Genomic DNA, 19890 nt, shown 5'->3' on the forward strand with positions numbered 1-19890 from the left:
GTGAGATCTAAGGATTCATTTTCTCGTAAATAAAGCCCCTTGATGGAAACATTGCAATCCTAAGATCAGCTTTGTTTATGGAGTAATGTATTGTACTGTATGTATGAATGATTTCTCTGTCAAGTTGAAATGTTCCATTCAGTTGCTGTGTCATTCACAACAGGTGTTACCAGTCACATTTTCTAAGGGTTTGGTCATTCTTTCCCCACATCAACTGCACAGGATCTTTCTTAAACCCAATACTGACCTGCCTTGTATAACAAAGACACATACATACACAGGTGCAGACGTGAACTGGTAAACATGTCCAACAAAGACAGAAGTATACAATGTAAACACACAGGGCCATAAAATACACTCGCAATAACACACACACACCCAGGAATATCTGCAATCAGGCCCACAGCAAAACAATGGGGGTCTTTCTGTTACAGTCAAACAACAAACAACAAAACAAGTGTGTAAGGAGAGGAGGGAAGGACAAGCAGAGAATTTGTTTGTAAATGAAAGTGCAAAAGAAGCCGCAAGACTGGAATTTAACTGACAGCTGCCGACAATTTTAACGAAATTAGCTTGAATAATTTAGGTGAGGTGACATTTCACACCAGTCTCATGGATTGTGTATACATTATTTGGCTGTTTGACAAATTGGAGACGAATGCATTTTATGACAAACTCTTCCAAAGCACTCAAAGTGGGATTACTTCAGATATTAGTCTTAGCAGTAATATCACATCACAGCAAGTCACATTAGTTATCATGATTTGTCCTTGATGTACACAATCATCTGTTAAGAGCTGATCTAAAATGGCCATTACCCTACAGCCAAATCAATTCAGTATGGTGTGTTTGCACTTGCTTTTTGACCTTCTCAAAGCCTGCCTTCCTGCACAAAACACCAGTTTTTCAACCTGATAGAACACGCTTGCATCTCCACTATTGCAAACACCCTTAGGCACAATATTGAAATATGTATGAAGCATTATTTGCTGCTCTTGAGCTAAGATAGTTAGCTGCTAATAAGTTTAATTGTTGAGTAATATAAAATGTGGCAATCTACAGTCCACATGCACATCAGAAAATACAAGTGTGGGAATGCAGGTTAAACTTTGATGCCATATGCCAGACATGACATGACTTTAGCCCCAGGGCTACATATAGTAACTGGAGCACACCTAATTCATATTCATTTTATTGTGGTTTATTACAGTAAAATCGGCACTTACAGCACTTGAGACAGGCCAGTCAGTTTATGTATCTTATTGACCATCAAATAGCAGGATGTGGGTAGTCTGATAAAATGTATTGACCCTTACAGCTCAGCATCATTATAATTTAAAAGATAAAGAATATGATTACTGTGGCCCAATATGTGCATGTGCTTCTCAGACATATTGTACAATAATTCCTCCTCCATGCAGACTATCAGCAATAACATTATCTGGATAACTTGCACCTTATTCCTTATCTCCTCCCCACTCTGACTCGCACACATTCCTGTCATAAAAGCCACGGGCGGACAGGACCACACCATCACCGCGGAGGGGTTCTTTAATAATAGCATCCTACAAACAACCATATGTCCACCGAGCTTTAAACAGACTAAAGTTTGCTGTTATATATAATTGCGTATGACAATATCCTTGTTTACTGTGCGCCGATTTTCTTTCTGCGATTATCTTGGACACAGCGGGAAAATTGTTGTACCCCCATCCTGAGCAGTGGAGTCGTCCGCGCACTGCCATGTTGGATGGATCTGGCTCTGTGTTCTGTGGCGGCTGGACTTCCCTGGAAAGTTTTGCCGTTTTCCGTCTTCGCTCCACCGCTGCAGTTGTGATCTTATTTTAAAGAGGAGCGGGACGTCGCGCTGCATCATCAAACCGCAGATATCTTTGGCATCGCAGGCTTGCAGACCCCTGGTTTTAACTGAGCCGGTGTGAGGGGTCGGCGGAAGGCCACGGATGACCGTGGGATTGTTTATTTATCTTCTTGGAGCTCATAGCAAGTTGTAGTCGGTGCATACTTTTCAAATTGATCCCCAATAATGAGTGGACACCCGCCGCCACGGCGGCAAGCAAATATCGGTTCATTACTACTGACACCGCAGGAGAATGATTGTCTTTTCAACCACCTTGGCAGGAAATGCATCGTAAGTTTTTTTTCCTCCAATTATTGTGGGATAGCTGGCTAAGGGAAAAGCTAACAAAGCTAACTTGCTCCGTGTTTCCTGTCCCGAGTCGACAGATAATGTTCGCCATGTCTCGGGATTTGTGTTTTGTGGCCTTTAATGTTGTGGTGTTGAGGTATCGCTCATTAAAACGAGTCTATATGTTCACTGTGGGAGCGTTGAGACTTATTATTTAGGAGGCTGGTTTGTTTTGACAGTCGGGACGATGAGGCTGAACTGAGACCGAGACACTGGGACTCATATCCCGTCTGAGACTCTGACATTTGGGCGACAGTAACTTTGGGTGAACCGAGGCCTTTGTCGGTGCGCCTTCCAACTTAATGTCCGACACACCTGAAATCGCCCAGGAAATCTCGAAATTCCGCTGCCACTCAAACTATCCACGATAAAAAACCGAGCGTGAACGCAGCGGTTTTGCATAGTGGATGTGTGTGTGTGTGTGTGTGTGTGTGTGTGTGTGTGTGTGTGTGTGTGTGTGTGTGTGTGCGTGTGTGTGTGTTCAGCCTATATTGCTGTTAACCCCATCAACAGAAAGGAGGGCACAGGCATGATTTTGCACTGGCATTACATAACACAGCTGAACCTTGGTTGTTTTCGGAAGTGTGTCGGCTGAGAAGAATTTGCTGAGCAGGATTGGCAGGAGACAGTGCTGACTCTCCCAAAGCGCCCCATGAAGGAGATGTAGGGATGAATTGCGTAGCTGTAGATGTAGTCTCACTCCACTACTGTGATTGCGTGCAATGTCATGATTCAGTACATCAAAGGTAGCATGATATTACACAACACCCTTGGAATTTGGTTGACTTATTCCACGATCTAGGTCATCATCAGGCCTCATCCAACAGATGCTGGTCATAGAACCTTCACTGATGACACCTGACCTAAACAACATATGGCCTTCCTTTGTGCCAGCCTCTTTAAGTAGCTGGTCTGTGAAATTCAAAAAAAGGTAACAAGGTCAAATATAAATGTAAGGTTAACCAGGCAAAACCTGTCCTGGATGAGCCTGGACCCTCTGTTCCAATGGCTGATTTCCTTTTGGCGTGTGTGGAGTAATGACCATGGCTAAAGTGGCGCACTCTAATCACTGTAGTGATTAAAAGCATTTTGGCCCCAGCTACCATGACAGGAAGCTTTGTCTAGGTGGTTGCCTTTGCAGTGTTTGTTGTTATGTCTTCCTACCAGTAAACACATGAAGGTAATGTCTGTAGCTGTGCAGATGAGTGGCGTTGCTTGCAGATTGGATCAAGGATGCCAAATCAGCTGTTTTTCCTCCAAAAGTTTAACTGGAAGTCCAGGTTTTGCTCTGGTTTGAACTTGGCGACTACAGCAATTCAATCATGACCGCAGCTTTAAAGAGCTGCCCCTTAGTTTCCCCCAGGTGATCAAACTAACCAATATCCTTCGGTGATATCAGCCAGAAAGAATGTTACACCTTCACCTGTCCTCGATTCCCCTTACAGATAAGTGCACCTTGACTTTATACATGCCTTATCATTAAATCTAAGTAAAACCATGTTATTTATTGACCTATAGATTATTTATTTACCGGGTGAGACCTCATGAAGGTTAAGCATAAGAGCTTGAGTTTAAGAGTTTGTGAAGCTGCCCTGGAACTGAAATCGGCGAGTTAAATGTCATGAGTCAGTCAGAATATCTGTGTTGGGGACAAAGCTTTTACAACTCCTTACAACTTTTTCCAAATGTAGACTTTCACGCCGCCACTTCCCGTATCGCTTCCCCATAAAACAGAAACAGAGACAGCTTCCTCATTGTGTCATCAGAGCTCACCTCATCACTACAATAAGCCAGTCATGCTCTCTTGGACATAATGTTTGAGGTATGTGCGCGAGCAAAGGTTACACTTCCTGTCTCCTGACGCAGTATGTGTTTGTTGTAGTCACAGGGCGAGATGTTCCTCCCCTCCTTTCACATGCACACACAGGTTTCCAAGGTGTGTCCACGCTTTCCCTCAAGCTTAAGCAACCAGTGACGACTTTACTCTGGCATCCTGGCAATCGTGTCACTCACCATGTGACAGAGATGTGGAATCGGGAACATTCCTATCAGTCTTATACTCTTAATGTGCAGAGAGAGTGCGGATGAGACGTGTGTGTGTCTGCGTCTGCATGCATTTGAGACAGTTGGTGATGAGATGGAGATTGAACGAGACGGACAGTGTGTCCCCCTGAACAATCGCATTAGAATGGCTGCCAGTGATTCCAGCCATTGTCTGACACGCTGATTATGCGTTACTTAATGTACTTATTATGCAGGAAATCAAAGAATCATTTAGGCACCTTCATGGTCTTCTTTGTTTCGTCGTAGATGTACATGATACCAAGTTAGACTTTGATTTATTCTGGCTACAGAAGGCCTGTTTGTATAGTTGCTTGCTGGTTGAAAGTAGCAGAGCTTTGTCACTACGAGGGGGGGGGCTGTTATGTCCAATACTGCTATACAGTGTGGTTTTTGTGTAACAGTGCCTACGGATTGGCCCTGGTATTGTTGCATTAATTAGGAGTATCACTGGCCATCAAACATTTGTCCCCTGGCTGTCTTTGTTTCCTCCGTTTTAGATCTGTTTGCCATCTGTTCCCCACAGATTATTTCACAGATCTTAAAGCGTTTACATTCTGGCCCTCTGAGGTCTGTCCTGTGTGCGGTTACTTAGTTTTGCAGTTACCGGGTAGCAGAACGCTAATGACCACTGGACCTCTGTATGCTGTACCCATGCGTCAACTCATTAACCAGGCATCCCAAAGCTTTATGCAGAGGTCAGAGTACATCACAGCCTGGTTGAGGGTTATCTGAGAATATAATCTAATCAAATTAATTCATGAATTAGGAATCATTTCAACCTGTGTTCTTGCCTAGAGAAAGGAAAAGGAACCACAAGCATACGTTAACAGGGGGCTCACTCACTGGTTGCTCTCATTAGTATTCCTTCTGTTTTCACCATCAGCAACACTGTCTGACTGAGCGAAAGGCGGAAGGGATCCAGTTCACACTGTGTGTCCATGTGTGTGTGTGCACAGACTGCCTAATCAGCAGTCCTGTCCTACAGGAAGTCCCGTGGCTGGCCTCCTCTAGTGATTTGTGCGGGGAGATGTGGAACATGACTCCTCTTTTCCTCCGCTTCTCCTCTCTTCTACTTTCTCTCCTTCCTTTAATCCTCACCTTACCTCTTTTGTAATCCGCTTCTTCCCATCACCTCTTCTTCTATGTTGACTATGCCCTAAGATGTCTTCTCTACTTCTCTTTCTCTTTCATTTCGTATCCTCACATTTCACCCTCCCTACTTTTAATCTCCTCTGTAGCTCCTTCATCCCCTCGCCTCTTTTTTCCCCTCCATTCCTTCGTGACTAGGTTGTAATTGTACAAAATGTGTTGCGAGGTGGTTGAAGGAAGTCAAACTAAAATGTTGAGTGCTTTGTTCTGGGAAAAGGAAGGACATGGGTGAATAATGTTCACATGCAGAATCCCTGAGACGTTGATCATTTAGATCAGAACAAAAGTGAGAGGTTTCTCATCACAAGAAGGCTTCTATCACATTCACATCAGACACTTGGAAGGAAATGTTTCTGAACTGTATAACTATTACGCTTGGAAGCTCAGAAAGCTTTGCAATAAGAGTGACCAGATCAGAACACAATGAAGAGAACATGATTTGTGTTATTGTACTCTTGTCATTTACACTTGTGGCGGCAAGTGTGAGAATTTGTTTATCTGACAGGAGCAAAATGTTTTTGTCGGGTCTTGATAAGGTCCTGATGATGGAGCTCTGCTTCCTTCAGCCTGTGGGCCTGTCAGGAACAATGGGCACTTAGTGGGTAGAAGAAAACCCCTGGGTATCAAAGCCTGGACACCATTACAGCTGCTGTCAAAGCCAAATACTACCAACAGATACATAGATAGACTTTACCATCATTACATTACACTTCTAACTGAAAGACTGTGACTTACTGAAAGATGTGTGAGTATCTCAGTGGGAGCTCCTTCTTACTGCTGGCTTTAATATTCTCAGGATGCTGGCGCTGGTAATGAGCCCAGTTTTTTTTTTTACCAAAACAAACTTTTCTGTCACGCGAAACTTATTGGTGCTTTACATTAATTTTATAAATATAATCCAAGGTCAAGGTTCTGTCTGTGTTAAAGCCTTTTTCCTTAAATTGTTCTGCTTTCGTCTGCGTTCAGCCGGCAATAAGCAAAGTTTGAGCTTTTAGAAGTAAGCAGTAGGAAGCAGATACCGACCAAGATCACCAGGCTTTCTGCTGTCTGGGTGCTCTCTTTCATGTGTGTGTGTAAGCTGCTGTAAAGCTGGACCCCCTCCGTGTGAAGACACCCCTGCAGCTACCTGTAAAACCTGCCGAGAGTCTTGATCATAGAGGTGTGTGTGTGTGTGTGTGTGTGTGTGTGTGTGTGTGTGTGTGTGTGTGTGTGTGTGTGTGTGTGTGTGTGTGTGTGTGTTGAGCACAGCATCATGACCTTAAATCGAAACCCTGTGTGGTAAGATGGTAACATGGAAGCTGACAGGGGCGCAGACAGACACACAAAGTTTGCCTTTTTATTTGTTTGCATGAATGTACAAATATGGTCATCACTTTTCTGGGTCAAATTCGGATCCACTGTAAGCCTTATATTCTCATATATATGATGTAACTTCAATGACCTACTGTGCAGTTAAATATTGGTCGAATGGCAATGAGTGAAGCTGCATGGAGGTGCAGAACTGTCACCACGTGTATTCTATAATCCAGACATTGGGTGTGTGCACCCAAGGGTGAAGCCACAAACATTCACTTTCTAATTACCAAGTGTTCAGTCTATATTTAGCTCAAAATCCATGAAAGTCCAAAATCCCTGTGATATAATCAGTGAGCGCCAAGTGTAAACCCACCTTTCATTAAGCACGCCAAAATCTGTGTTATTTATCATCTGCTTTATTTTTTGTACTTAATTCCTGGGAAGGTTTTTTTAGGGGGATTCTATTTTTAAGGTTTTGGCAGTTGGAGCTGTTTGCGAAGTCGCTCCACTGATTGTCTATTGGTTTCTGGCCACTCGGATTTAGAGATTCTGGTGCTGAAAATGGAATGGATAGCATAGAAGTGAAGCATGAGTCTCAGTCCCAGTTCGCTTGGCATCATGGAAAAGAGGATATTTTTGTGTCATCGGATCACACAAACTTTTCTGGTACCGTGAGAGGATTTGTCAAGGCTGTTTTCCAAACTGCAGGAATGACTTCCTTCTGCGCCCTTCGCCAAAAAGCCCAAATTAGAAGTGTACAGGCTGTTCAGCACACTTTCCCATTGCTGACAGGGAGCTATGTAGTGAAGGCAGCCTGATGTTTTGATTCTTATCAAATTTCCAGCCTGTAGGCCATCCATTGCATTTTAATGTATTATTAATCAAGTGTGCATGTTTCTTAAGTATGATGTACCATATCGTATTGCTGTATTATTTACCACTTGTGTCAGATTTGCAAGGATGCACTTATGTTTCCTCACTCCAGGCTCCTTGTCTCCTCCAAGAGGCATGTTGCTAAAAGGGTACAACGTTCAAGATCATAGGCCTTGATCAGACTCTATGGTACAGAATGGAGGACAAAGTGTTGAGGAGACAAGGATGTATAAATTTGAATTGGAAAGAAACCACTTAAATTTACTGAGGCGTAGACGTTTTCAGCTCTGTGTACTTAAAGGATTATTTGCTGAATCATTAAACTGATAAATCATCAAACTTTGCATCTTCCCCGTCTGAGCGGTTTCGTAGCTGTCGGCGGTTTGGCACAGTCGGTGCCACGTCGTGTTCATTAGAACACAGCAACCCGCTCACCTTTTACATTACCCACCCGTAGAGTGAAACACAGCGGGGCCACTGACTCTCCAGCACAAAGCATCATGGGACAGCCACTGAGTGTGACTCTTTCTCTCTCTGTCCTTCCTGCAGGCCTTGTCTACAGCAGTGGTCCAGGTGTACACAGCAGATAGGAACTCCAGCTGGAACAAGAGATGCTGTGGGGTGGCCTGTTTGGTCAAAGACAACCCCTTACGATCCTACTACATCAGGGTCTTGGACATCAGGGTAAGTACATCATTTCATTGCTTGGATATTCAATCCTCCGATACCAATTAATATCAAATTGTTTTTTGGTCATTCATCACGTCCTCTCTGTTTCTTTCCCACAGGAGGGTAAGATTCTGTTTGAACAGGAGCTCTACAACAACTTCTCCATCTACCTCTCGAAATCGTACTTCATCACATTTGCTGGAGATGTGAGTTTACATTTTGCACGTTTACATTTTCATCTGCTCCTACTTTTTTTTGCGCCCCTCACACATCTGTGCATTTTGGCATTGAAAGGCAACTTTTTCCAATAGTTGGGTTTCAATGGGTTTAAAGTGTTGGACAACATCATTCATCCCCCGTACCTTTGTATGATTTGTCCAGTGTTCTGTGTTTTTCCTAATAGAAGGAAAATGGATGGAGGCATTTAAGTCTAGTCAGGTTTAGAATAAGCAATTTACAATGAGACGGAACTGATTTACTTCTATGATAGATGAAAATGAAATACTATAACACTTTGAGTCCTGATCCGCTCTAACTTCTAAGACAACGTTGACAATTTATTTCAATTTTTTAAATGAATAGACTATTATTTATCATTGTACTTAAACTAATATTATTGCCTCTAAAGTCTGTGTGATATACTGCAGCTGATGTTGTAGTTGCCTAGCGACGGGTAAAGGTTACATCCAGCTCTGGTGTAGTTGCCTCCTTAGTTCTGTAGCCGTTGATGAACTGCGTCTGCTCTGCTGTGGTGAATCCCTGTCACTTCCAGGGTGCTTGTCTGGAAACTGATTCTGACCTTTGACCGTCTGACATTGGGTGCAGTCACACTCCAGCAGCAGAATATGAGCTCTTGTAGGTCTTGTGCTTGTGCTGATGAGGCTGGAGCTGTCTTGAAATCAGGAAAATTGTATTTACTGTGACATTAACGCTGCGTTTTGAGTTGTAAATAAACCGCGATGCTTGTGTGAACTTGTGTGTGCAGACATGCCAAGTGGGTCTAAATTTTGCCAGTGAGGAAGAAGCCAAGCGTTTCCGTGCCCACCTGTCGGAGCTACTGGGGAGAAGACAGAGGAAATCTGGTACCAGCTTTACCACCAACCTACCTACCTGCATATCTGACCTCACTCACTGCAAAAAATTACAAGCGCAGTCATTTCATTCTTGTATTGCATTCAAAATGATCAAGCCTTATGGATTATTATTATAAGTAGATTAGCACATTCAGCAGCAGGTCTGTGTGCAAGTGTAAGATTTTAGTTTTCGCTTTTAAAAATCTTACTTCAGTGTAAAAAAAACAAGATGAAATTGCTTTCAACACTTGTCGTTTTTTGCAGTGTCTGACCACAGAACTTGGCAAAAAGTATCTGAATTTCAATACTTGAACATAATACACTTGATATCTACTTTGGTTTTGACCTTGAAGTATATTATGACAACACGGTTTCATGTATTGAAAGTGATTTAGAGGTGTTTTTTGCCTGGGTCTGTTTTCTACACCATCTACGATTCCTCGCCTTATCAACTTCGCCTTGTTGTTGACAGTTCTTGCAGCTGTTCATAATGCATAAATCCTGTTTCTAAACTGGCAATCTAACTCTGTCTGCAAACACGCCTTCAGCCTTTCAGGTGCTCAACTGAAACTAAGTGACTGTGTACGCAATTGTGACTCATGTTATTTACCACAATTTCCCCTCTCTGTTTTGTACTTTCACAAGTCGTCTCAATTTGGTGCTGTGAGAAAACCTTTGTGCTGCTATCACAGAAATGGATTATTTTAATGCTTTTCCACTCAGGGTAGGATGGGGCCAAACCACTGCTCCCTGGCACAAATTACACTCACTGGCCCAAGGGGGGGCGCTACTCTCCAGGCTATTGACTGGCTACGAGCTGAAGTAGATCTCTCATGGCTTCAACGTGTGCACAGTTGGCTTGTCCTGAGTGAAGCTATGACAAAAAACTATTTAAACAGAAATAATTTGCACTAATACTTCACATTTGCCTAGTTTTTATCCAGCACCAACCGTTTTGTGGACTGCAAAACTGGAATCAAACTTGACATACTTTTCTCTGCATCACGCCTTCATTCTTGAGAAATGGACTATGATTTTTTTAAAGTATAAAATCTGTGTTAATCCGATCTGAGACTCAGAGCTGAGGACTGAATTGAAAACACATGGTTTACATCTGCAGCCGTGCAAACCTTCACTTCAACTGTTGGTACTCAGCCTGAGACGTTCATCTTTGCTCGATTAAGACCGTCTCCCTCTTCCTTTTTCGCCGGTCATTTCCTGACTTACCAGCTGCGTCGTTTTCTTCCACCTTTTCCTCTCCAGCTTTTTCCTAATCTTTGCTACAAGCCTATTTGACCCTCAATCTTTGGAAAACTCCAGCCACAAGTACTTTGAATCATGTGTGTGAATGTGTCTTTAACGGGTTTTGTGCTTCACTTTAATCTGAACCACTTCTACATGTAACATCCTGCTCATTACTCTTAGTGTATATATTCCTTATAGTAAGAGAGGGCACAACGTCTTCTATATACTGTAAGATTGTAGTTATGTGTACACACAAATTTAGCCGTGACGTACGTATGTGTGGGCATGAGTGTGTAGTCTTCTCTTCCACACACTAACAGAACACTATGCTTGGCAGTTACTCCTAATACTTGGATGTCTGTGCAGCTCTCACTCGACCCTGCTGAAGCCTGCGCTTGAATACCAACTCCACTTCCTTCTGTCTGTCCACCTGCAATCCTGACACACACTAACACATGCAGCCCACAGCTTAGCTCACTATTGTAATGATTTCACTTGTCTGTGTTCACAGAGAAGAGACGCGACCCTCCAAATGGTATGTTGTTCACTGTTTTAATGCTCCCTAACTGCATAGATACACTAAAAAGGGTCAAAGATCCACAATACTTACAAACACACACACACACACAACATGTACCCGGTCCACACTGAGGCCTTGTTGTGGTGATGGAGAATCCACAGACAATATAAAGTGTGGAATGGCCTCATGGTTTTGATGTGGGTTGATCTGTCTCCGCTGTTTATTTTTTGGAATTTATTGTCACAAAGCAACTGCTGGTTTGAAATGAATGTTTTTATATAATGGATGTTTGATATCAAATTACGGGTTAAAAATCACGCTGGTGGTGTCTCTACACTCATTGATCGGGCAGTGATTTTGAGGTGAAGCAAATTTGTTTAAACAATTGAAATGAACTGGTAAGACCTACTATAATTAACCACAAGTGTTAACTGTAATTTCAGTGTGTGTGTTGTAATCTCAAACTTCTGTTCTACATCCTCATACCAGTGTTTATGTTTTAAAGACTATTATCCAGGCATGAAGTTAAAGTCAAGTCTTTTTTTTAAATCTTAGGTTTGTACTGTGAATGATGTGACGTTCTGCTCTTTAGTCATTTCATCTCCACACACACATCACAGTATTAGTAGTATGATGATACACACATTCTCACAGGCACAAATGGCCCTGATGCCTAATATGATGCAACATTCCTACGCTTGATGTCTATAAACAGACGGCAGGGATGAAGAGCGAGCCCGTTTTGGATCCACAGACAGCACGACTTAATACTGCTTGTTTATTAATATGTCTGTGTGCCTGTCTGCGTGCAGCTACGTGCATTAACGTTTAAGGCATTCAGCTTCAGCCAGAGCAGCTTAACGGCAAACCGGCCGGTAGATGGCTTGCATTGTGCCGCATGTGATCACATTCTGCACACCTGGAATTTGGTGCAGTGTTTTGGGATAATGGCCGATTGACTTACGCCCGAGGATGTAGTAGCTTTATTATTGGTGTCCCGTTGACGGTGTGTTGCTCCTGGGTGTGTCTATTTCAGGCTCTGTCCCTTCATTGTCCTCACAAGCGATGATAAAAGGACAGCTGGTCACACGTTCCCTCGACCTTTGCCCTACACTTTGTCTTTGATCCTTCTGCCTTCCCTTGTCCTCATCTGTCCTCCGTCCTCTGCTCTTCACCACATCATTTTCATCCTCTCCCTCGCGTCTCCCTCCCTCTCTCCATCTATCTCCGTTTCACTCTGTCCAACTCTCTCTCTTATCCCGGAGATTAAGGCAGGATTAAGCATGGGTGGGTTTTAATGGTTACGTAAAATCCAGATGTGGGTCCAGCATAATATGCAGGGATTGGATCCACTTGTGTTTTGTAGGGAAAAGACAGGAGATGGTTGTGTTGGTTGGAGGGGAGACAACAACAGCAAGGATTCTTGTATCATCCATGTGTTTGCGGTGATTTTGGCTTTGCATTTCCCAAACAAATACTTGGAATAAGTTCTGGAAGGATTGGCTTGTGCTTTCTTCCGTGCTTGGTTGTATGTTTGTAGATGTGAACCAGCTCGGATGTGTCGCAGCACCTCCAGAGGAACTTCTCACACCGACCTCTGCTTTTCTGTCTTGACTGAAAAGGAATACTTTGGATCTGTCGGGCAACAGAATCGGTTTGTTGATGACTTGTTGTTCGTGCCCATTCGGCCACCGTGATGATGTTCTGCACCACCTTCCTGTCTGCTCCCTCTGAGGAGCTGGGATGCGAGGGTGGAGGAGGAGTGACAGTGCCTGGCAGCTGCCTGTCTTCCTTACACTGCCTGGTTCTCCCTCAGGAGGAACTTTACGCATCTCTTTCCGAACCCGCTACTCCACCTAAAGCTCGAGCTCGCAGCCCGTTGGGCAGGTTGCTTTTTGGTGTCAGCGTGACCCCCTCTGGGGAAAGAAATGGTGTGTGTATCTGGGACAGGGTGAGGAGGGGACGCAGTGGGTCTGCATCACCTTCACCCAGCAGAACTCACAGAAGTCAATGTAGTAAGAGTGTAAAAGGTATGAGCTGAAACACCTTCGTTTAATGGTAAAGAAATAGTAGTGTGAATGATGGTTGGTGATGTAAATAGGTGAGGTAAGGTAATGAGTTACTGTTAGATCTGAGACATCATTATATGGTGTTTCAGATCGTGTCATGGTTCAGTAATAAAGCTGTCTGCATTAGCATCATCTGCCAAACATAACCGGCTTTGTCAGTTAGTCTTAATGACCTGGGAGGAGCAAAATCCATAACACTATAATAATCTCACTTTACCAAATCCCTATTTACAGTCACAAACCTGAATAAAGTTTCCAGTCATGTCTAGCCAAACAAGAATAGAAATACTCAAACCACATGCTTGGATTTCGTCACAGTCCCAAGGTTATTTTCTTTCCATTACTTGAAATGTTAATCACCAAGGCTCTTTAGTTAAAGACACTCGCTGTACACCATCCATAGCTTTCTCTGTGTTATACAAACTCTAACTTTAATTCTCTCTGTCATTGTCAAGGCCCCGCGCTGCCCATGGCCACTGTCGACATCAGAAACCCTGAGATCAACAACGCTCCTCGCTACCACAGCAACTCTCAGGTCAACAACATCATGCACTCCACCTTCCCCAAGAGGGGGGAGAAGAAGGGCAAGCCGAAGAAGAAGAAGTTGACCAAGGCGGACATCGGCACGCCGAGTAATTTCCAGTGAGTGACCCGGGAGCTATCAGGGTTGGGTTCAGGTCAACATCAGTCATTCAGGCAGAGAATGTAATCAATAGCGCCATTGAGCTTAGTTACAGGTGTCATTCTGTTGCTTTCAGTCCACAGAGAACTCACTTAGTCCCTTTTTTTGTTGATTATCTCAAAATGTTGCCTCTCTTGCTCCCTTCACAGGCACATTGGACATGTAGGATGGGATCCAAACACGGGATTCGATGTAAGTAGAGAGTTGGTGTCAGTTTGGGTCTTTGATTGTTCCACGTGCGGCTTCCACCAGTGCTTGCTTTCTAATTATCAGTCAGACATCAGTCGGGTTACACAACAAGATTTCTTGAGATGCTGTAATGAAATCGCATCTGCCTCATCCACCAACTCACCATGGTCATAGGGCCGTGCTCTCTCAAGGACTTAATACTGACGCTACTGGAACAAAGCCTCCTCTCCTCACATCCTCAGGCTTTGAAGCCACAGAATGAGCGAGCAGCACATCTGAACTTTCTATCAAATCAGCAGCAATTATGCTAATTAAAATTTCTGTCCGTTAACCATTTTAACTTTCTCACTGCTGTTCAACGGACAAGTGGAATCATTCAGGCAAACTTGAGGGCCACATAACATTGAATTAGGGACTGTGTGTGATAACAAAGGCTTTAAACGTTTTCCATTTAAAGATAAGCATCACTTCAACCACTGGTGCCAAGGGCAGTTACCACACCAAGATACTGTAAATCCTTGGTGCCAGCTTGGTTGTGTCATTCCAGACCACTAGGTGACAGCATAAATACCGGTTACAGCATTGCTGTCACATTTAGAGTTGAACTACAGGGTAGAGGGTCGTAACACACAGAAAGTAATTTAACAGAATGACATTTTCCTCTAATCCAAATCCAACTCATCACATAATGTGTCACTGAGCCACAAAGCTCTTGTAGATTTAAGTGACGTGACAGATTTGAACATCTAGGGCCAGAGATTATGTCCTGTGTGTTTACATGAGTAGTTATACGAGAAGCAGAAAAGCACTCGTCTCTCAATTTTTTTAATTTTAACTGAACAGAAGATTATTTTAGCCAGGGAAACCCTTTTTCCAATAAATACATTAGGAATAGAGGAGAACATTTATTAACATCTTTTCGGGCCATTCTTTCTGCAGTTGAATAACTTGGATCCAGAGTTGAAGAACCTGTTTGACATGTGTGGCATCTCAGAGGCTCAGTTGAAGGACAAGGAGACCTCCAAGGTCATCTACGACTTCATCGAAAAGAAGGGTGGAGTGGAGGCCGTCAAGAATGAGCTGCGGAGACAAGGTGAGGCAGACGGGGGAGGTGGGAATCAAAATCTGCAGATATGACGGCACACTCCAATCTAAGACGATGTAACCAGTGTGGTTTAATCCCCAGATTCACCCAGGTGCAGTGGTAGGTCCCTATGCATGGACTTGTTGCTGTGCTGATAGAGCAGTGAAATGTGTGTGGTCTTTGCAGTTGAAGTGTTTTAGCATTGATAATTAATGACAAACTTCTGTCACTGTCATAATCATGTGTCAAAGTTGTGAATGTACCTTAAATTGGCTTTCCAACAAGGTTATTCTACTGTAGTGCAAAATACAGTAGTTGCGTGAGGAAATACTGCCTCCACTGGCTTAATGTCATAACTGCATGGTTTGACACAAGTAAAACCAAATGAACAGCTGAGCATTGTGGGCAGAGATTGGCCTTCACCTTCATGCAGGGCAATGAGAGGCATAAACATGGTAGCCATCCTTTTTTGTGATTTTATGGCACTGAAAATAATGACGTGATGGAGGAGAGCCGCCACTAACTTCAGTCTGCCACAACTCCAGCTGCTGATACTGTGTTCCTCTGGCTCACAGTGATTTTATAGATTGTGTCACAGTGATTTCAGACCGTGTTGTGTCTCACCGGCGTGCCTGCTGAGTTTGAGCTTGCGTGTTCCTGCGTCTCTTTGCAAATAGAGGCTTGGTGTGAAATGGTTTGAGTGACCGTCCAGATGTGGATCTGGATGCTCTAACTTGCTGTGCTGTGAACGCATGCAGATCACCATTTTGTCATTTTTAAACATGGATGCTCTAACTTGCTGTGCTGTGAACGCATGCAGATCACCATTTTGTCATTTTTAAACACAATAATTTCCTGCTCTTCTCTGCAGCCCCTCCGCCGCCTCCATCCAGAGGGGGCCCCCCTCCTCCACCACCTCACCACGGCTCAGCGCCTCCTCCTCCCCCTCCTCCGGCCCGGGGCCGGGGTGCTCCGCCACCTCCTCCCCCCTCCAGAGCTCCCTTCTCTGCGCCCCCGCCTCCGCCTCCCTCCAGGCCGGGCATGTCTGCCCCGCCGCCGCCTCCCCCACCCAGCCGAGGGTCTATTCCACCTCCGCCTACCCCCTCTCATGCGTCCATTCCTCCTCCGCCACCTCCGCCACCTCCGCCTCCAATGTCAACTCCGCCCGGCACCGGAGCGCCGCCTCCTCCTCCACCTCCTCCCCCACCACCTGGCCCTCCTCCTCCTGCGCCCCCGACGCTTATGGAAGCTAACGGAGGGGAGGGCGTTGGTAAGTCGGCATTGTTAAATCAGATCAGAGAAGGCACCAACCTAAAGAAGGTGGAGCAGAAAGAACGGCCAACATCCAACATCGGCAGAGACGCTCTTCTGGACCAAATCAGACAAGGAATCCAACTTAAAGCGGTGAGTATTCACCCCTCGCACACACACACGCGCACACACACACACACACACACACACACATACACACACACACACACACACACACACACACACACACACACACACAACCACCTGTGTCACACACACTTCAACTTCATGTTCTCTCCTCCGCAGAGGGAAGACGGCCAAGATTCAGCCCCTGCCGCCCAAGCACCCTCGGCAGGTATCGTGGGTGCCCTGATGGAGGTGATGCAGAAAAGGAGCAAAGCTATTCACTCCTCAGGTACAAACACGTTTACATCACAACTACACCCTCAAGCTTAAGGAAACAAATATCTTGACTTCTGCAAAATCTTTCTCTCCCACAGACGAGGATGATGACGACGAGGATGATGAGGACTTTGATGATGAGGATGAATGGGAAGACTAGTGATTTCCCCCACCCCCGAGCTTGGATGACTATGACACACTAAATCGTTCTTGTCTTTCTAAAAAAAAAAAAAAAGAAATCTTTAATTTCAAATTATAAATGTAAATGTTCTATCAACTTGCTGTATATTTTTGTTGCCTTTATGCTTTTTTTTATTAATCTGTGCAATACCTCATTTAATCTGTAAATGTTTGTACTCCTCCTATCTTCATATATCTCTCGTTCTCTATCCTGTCTGCATATCTCGCCTCTCGCTTTGTGTTTTGTCTTTTTCCATCAGTCTCTGAAACATCTCTCATTTCCGCTTCCTCCCGCGGCGCTCGTCCGCTCGCTCTGTCGCTTGCATTTTCCAGCGATAACATGCGATTCCGCATCCGGTTGTCTCTCGAACTTTAGAGATGGAACGTTGCTATGTGCGTTACCAGAAGTCCTTCATGGGGTCATCGTTATCGGGAGGGGAAAAGATGAATGAACTATTTTCATACGCTGTTGCTCTCTTGTTTATTTTTACGTATTCAAATGATCCTAGTTTAGCGCTCATATTTTCTTAAAACAAAGAGGATTAAAAAGAAAAGCTCTTTTTCGGAATATTAAGCTTCTTTTTGCCGTCGACCGTCAGATTGCCGTCGACTGTAAATTTGAGTCTTGCTATATTTTTGCACAGATCGAAAGAGGAGACTCTCCGCGTGACTTCAGGGCAAATTTGAATCGCCACAGAACGTACATTAATGCTTTAAGTACTGAGGGGAAACATCCTTGGACATTAAGCGTTTTAACCGTTAACACACCACACTACACACATGCATGGCAGTAGCCCACAGTGTTGCCCGCTGGCTGACATATTGTGAATTTTATTTGTTATCGTCACACTACAGATTCAGAGGAAATTGTGTTTTTGTTCCTCTTTTCTTTTTTTTCCTTTTTTTACAGTAGCAAGCAGAGTATTAGAAAAAGATGCCTGTTTGTTTGAATCGGGTAAAGCTTGAGGAATAATGTCTATTTTAGTTTTACACTCCCGATGCTCATAATGGGTCCATATGCTAAGATACGGCACAGAAACACTACCTTCCTTCTTTCCTGCTGACGACGTTTAGGGACAAACTTAAGATGCAAGGCGTTAATTCAAATGAGTGATATTTACTGCTACACTTGTAATGATTGAGGTGCATTATAGGAAGTGTGCAAGACAACGGTTAAGTTGATGTGTATACTCCATCAAGACTTAGTGAAACTGACTGGCACCGATGCTGTAAACCTATCCTAGACAAAATACTCAATTTGTAGCTGTTATTGAAGCCAGCATGCTGCACAAACTGTCTCGTATGAAATTGGGCAGAAGAATGCGATATGCCTGCGAAACGAGGTGGTTCGGTTAAGGCGAAAAGGTTTTAATTTGTTCTGTTTAGGCATTTGTGGGATTAGGTAGAGGTATGTTGAGTTTAAGGATAGGGTTAAAATGTGATTCGGGTTTCCTTTATCTGCCCAGAACTGTTGTGGGATCTATATTAAAAACATGCTTCTGGATCACAATTGTCTTGTGGAAATAAAGACGTGAATGGAAAATCCACTTTGTTGTGCATCTCACAAAAAACAATGTTACCATGGCAACACTGATGCAGGCTCATCTTATAGCGTTATGGTTAAGAAACAAGGTAGAAAACCTGGCAGCCGTAGTCCGACCGTCCTGGCCAAGCTGTGACTCTTAACCTCTTGTCGGGTCTTACCAGTTCAGATTTAGGGACCATCACTCAACAGGATTGTTGTTTTCATTGAATGAAACTAACAGAAGTGTAGATTTCCCAATAGCCTTTATCATCTTTTCACAAACTTGGAGCCAGATTCTTGTAGTATTTCAGTGAGCCTCTTGTCTGTGTACAGTTCCCTCTGAGCTTTATTTAGAATGGTGTATTTTGCACATGCCAACATTTTGGGGTTCATTCTAAAGCGAATATAGAGCATTCAACCCCACAGTGTGACAGTATCTGCTGCAGACAAATGACAAAACTGCATTCAAATGTCTTAAAACTCTTCCTTTTTTCTTTGTTTTACAAGGTAAATTGTTATTTGACTTTATAAACGTACTTGTATCAAACACCAACATACATTTGGGGGAAACCTAGCCATGTTTTCACCCATGTTAGCTTCTATATGTAGGAAACTCTGTAATGGACACCAGGCCCCTCTCATCGGGGCTGGATGGAACTCTGACATTGTACACTTAAATAAAAGGTTGCTATTTACATACTTTGGTTTTGGCATCATTTCCCTGTTCCCAATGTTCCCTTTGAATGTTGAAATGAGGCATTTGACATTTAATACCCTTTTGTTTTTGATTGAACAGAGATAAACGCGCGTCCTTTCCAGGCTCGTATTTAACCTGCCAGATATGAATCAATGTTTGGAGCTAAGAGACGCAGGGACAGAGGAGTGGGACTGACCGATCCTGGCAACAGCTGACCAGGAGATTATCACATCGCAGACTGCTACCATTTCACACAGAGTACCAGGTACAAATGGAAAGTCGGGCTGGAAGGAAAAATAGATAACAGTCAATGTCTGCTGGTGTTCATTTATGTGTATGTGTCTGAAAATGAGTAGTACATGTAAAAGAGAATCTCCTCAGTGTCTTCTGTACGACACACTCAATTCATTGCTTTTATCGTTTATTTTTAGTTGACGGGTTGTACAACCTGACACCAGGCTGACCCTGTAACAAGTCCCTCTGCTGTAGAGCTTATAAAGGGATTAGAGGAGGAACGGCCCTTTCCACACTTATAGCAGCTCTACATGGATACGCTTTGTATACAGAGGCAAACACACACGTTCATTTAGTTACAAGCATGTGTGTCTTAATGCAACTTAAATTAGCTTGACAGTGTGAGGCAAATCATCTGTTATATTGTATGCAGGCAGGTGTAAGGTACATGCATCTGTGTCTAAAAGGGGTATTTTAAGGAG

The 19890-nt window shown here is 43.7% G+C and overlaps 1 protein-coding gene across 1 annotated transcript; it reads left to right on the plus strand.

Annotated features, from left to right (window-relative positions):
* Positions 1 to 1716: 1716 nt before the first annotated feature.
* Positions 1717 to 19176, plus strand: LOC143002872 (actin nucleation-promoting factor WASL-like). The gene is made up of 11 exons (XM_076153255.1): positions 1717 to 2149; positions 8138 to 8272; positions 8377 to 8463; positions 9243 to 9339; positions 11087 to 11110; positions 13620 to 13806; positions 13996 to 14038; positions 14975 to 15128; positions 15991 to 16523; positions 16677 to 16785; positions 16871 to 19176. Exons 1-11 carry the CDS (start codon positions 2045 to 2047, stop codon positions 16930 to 16932), a joined length of 1536 nt encoding a protein of 511 aa, XP_076009370.1. The 5' UTR covers positions 1717 to 2044; the 3' UTR covers positions 16933 to 19176.
* The last annotated feature ends 714 nt before the right edge of the window (positions 19177 to 19890 follow it).

Source organism: Genypterus blacodes, unplaced genomic scaffold (genome assembly GCF_046128005.1).
Source record: "Genypterus blacodes isolate CSIRO-AG114 ecotype Tasmania unplaced genomic scaffold, CSIRO-AGI_Gbla_v1 ptg000007l_1, whole genome shotgun sequence".
Taxonomy (NCBI): Eukaryota; Metazoa; Chordata; class Actinopteri; order Ophidiiformes; family Ophidiidae; genus Genypterus; species Genypterus blacodes.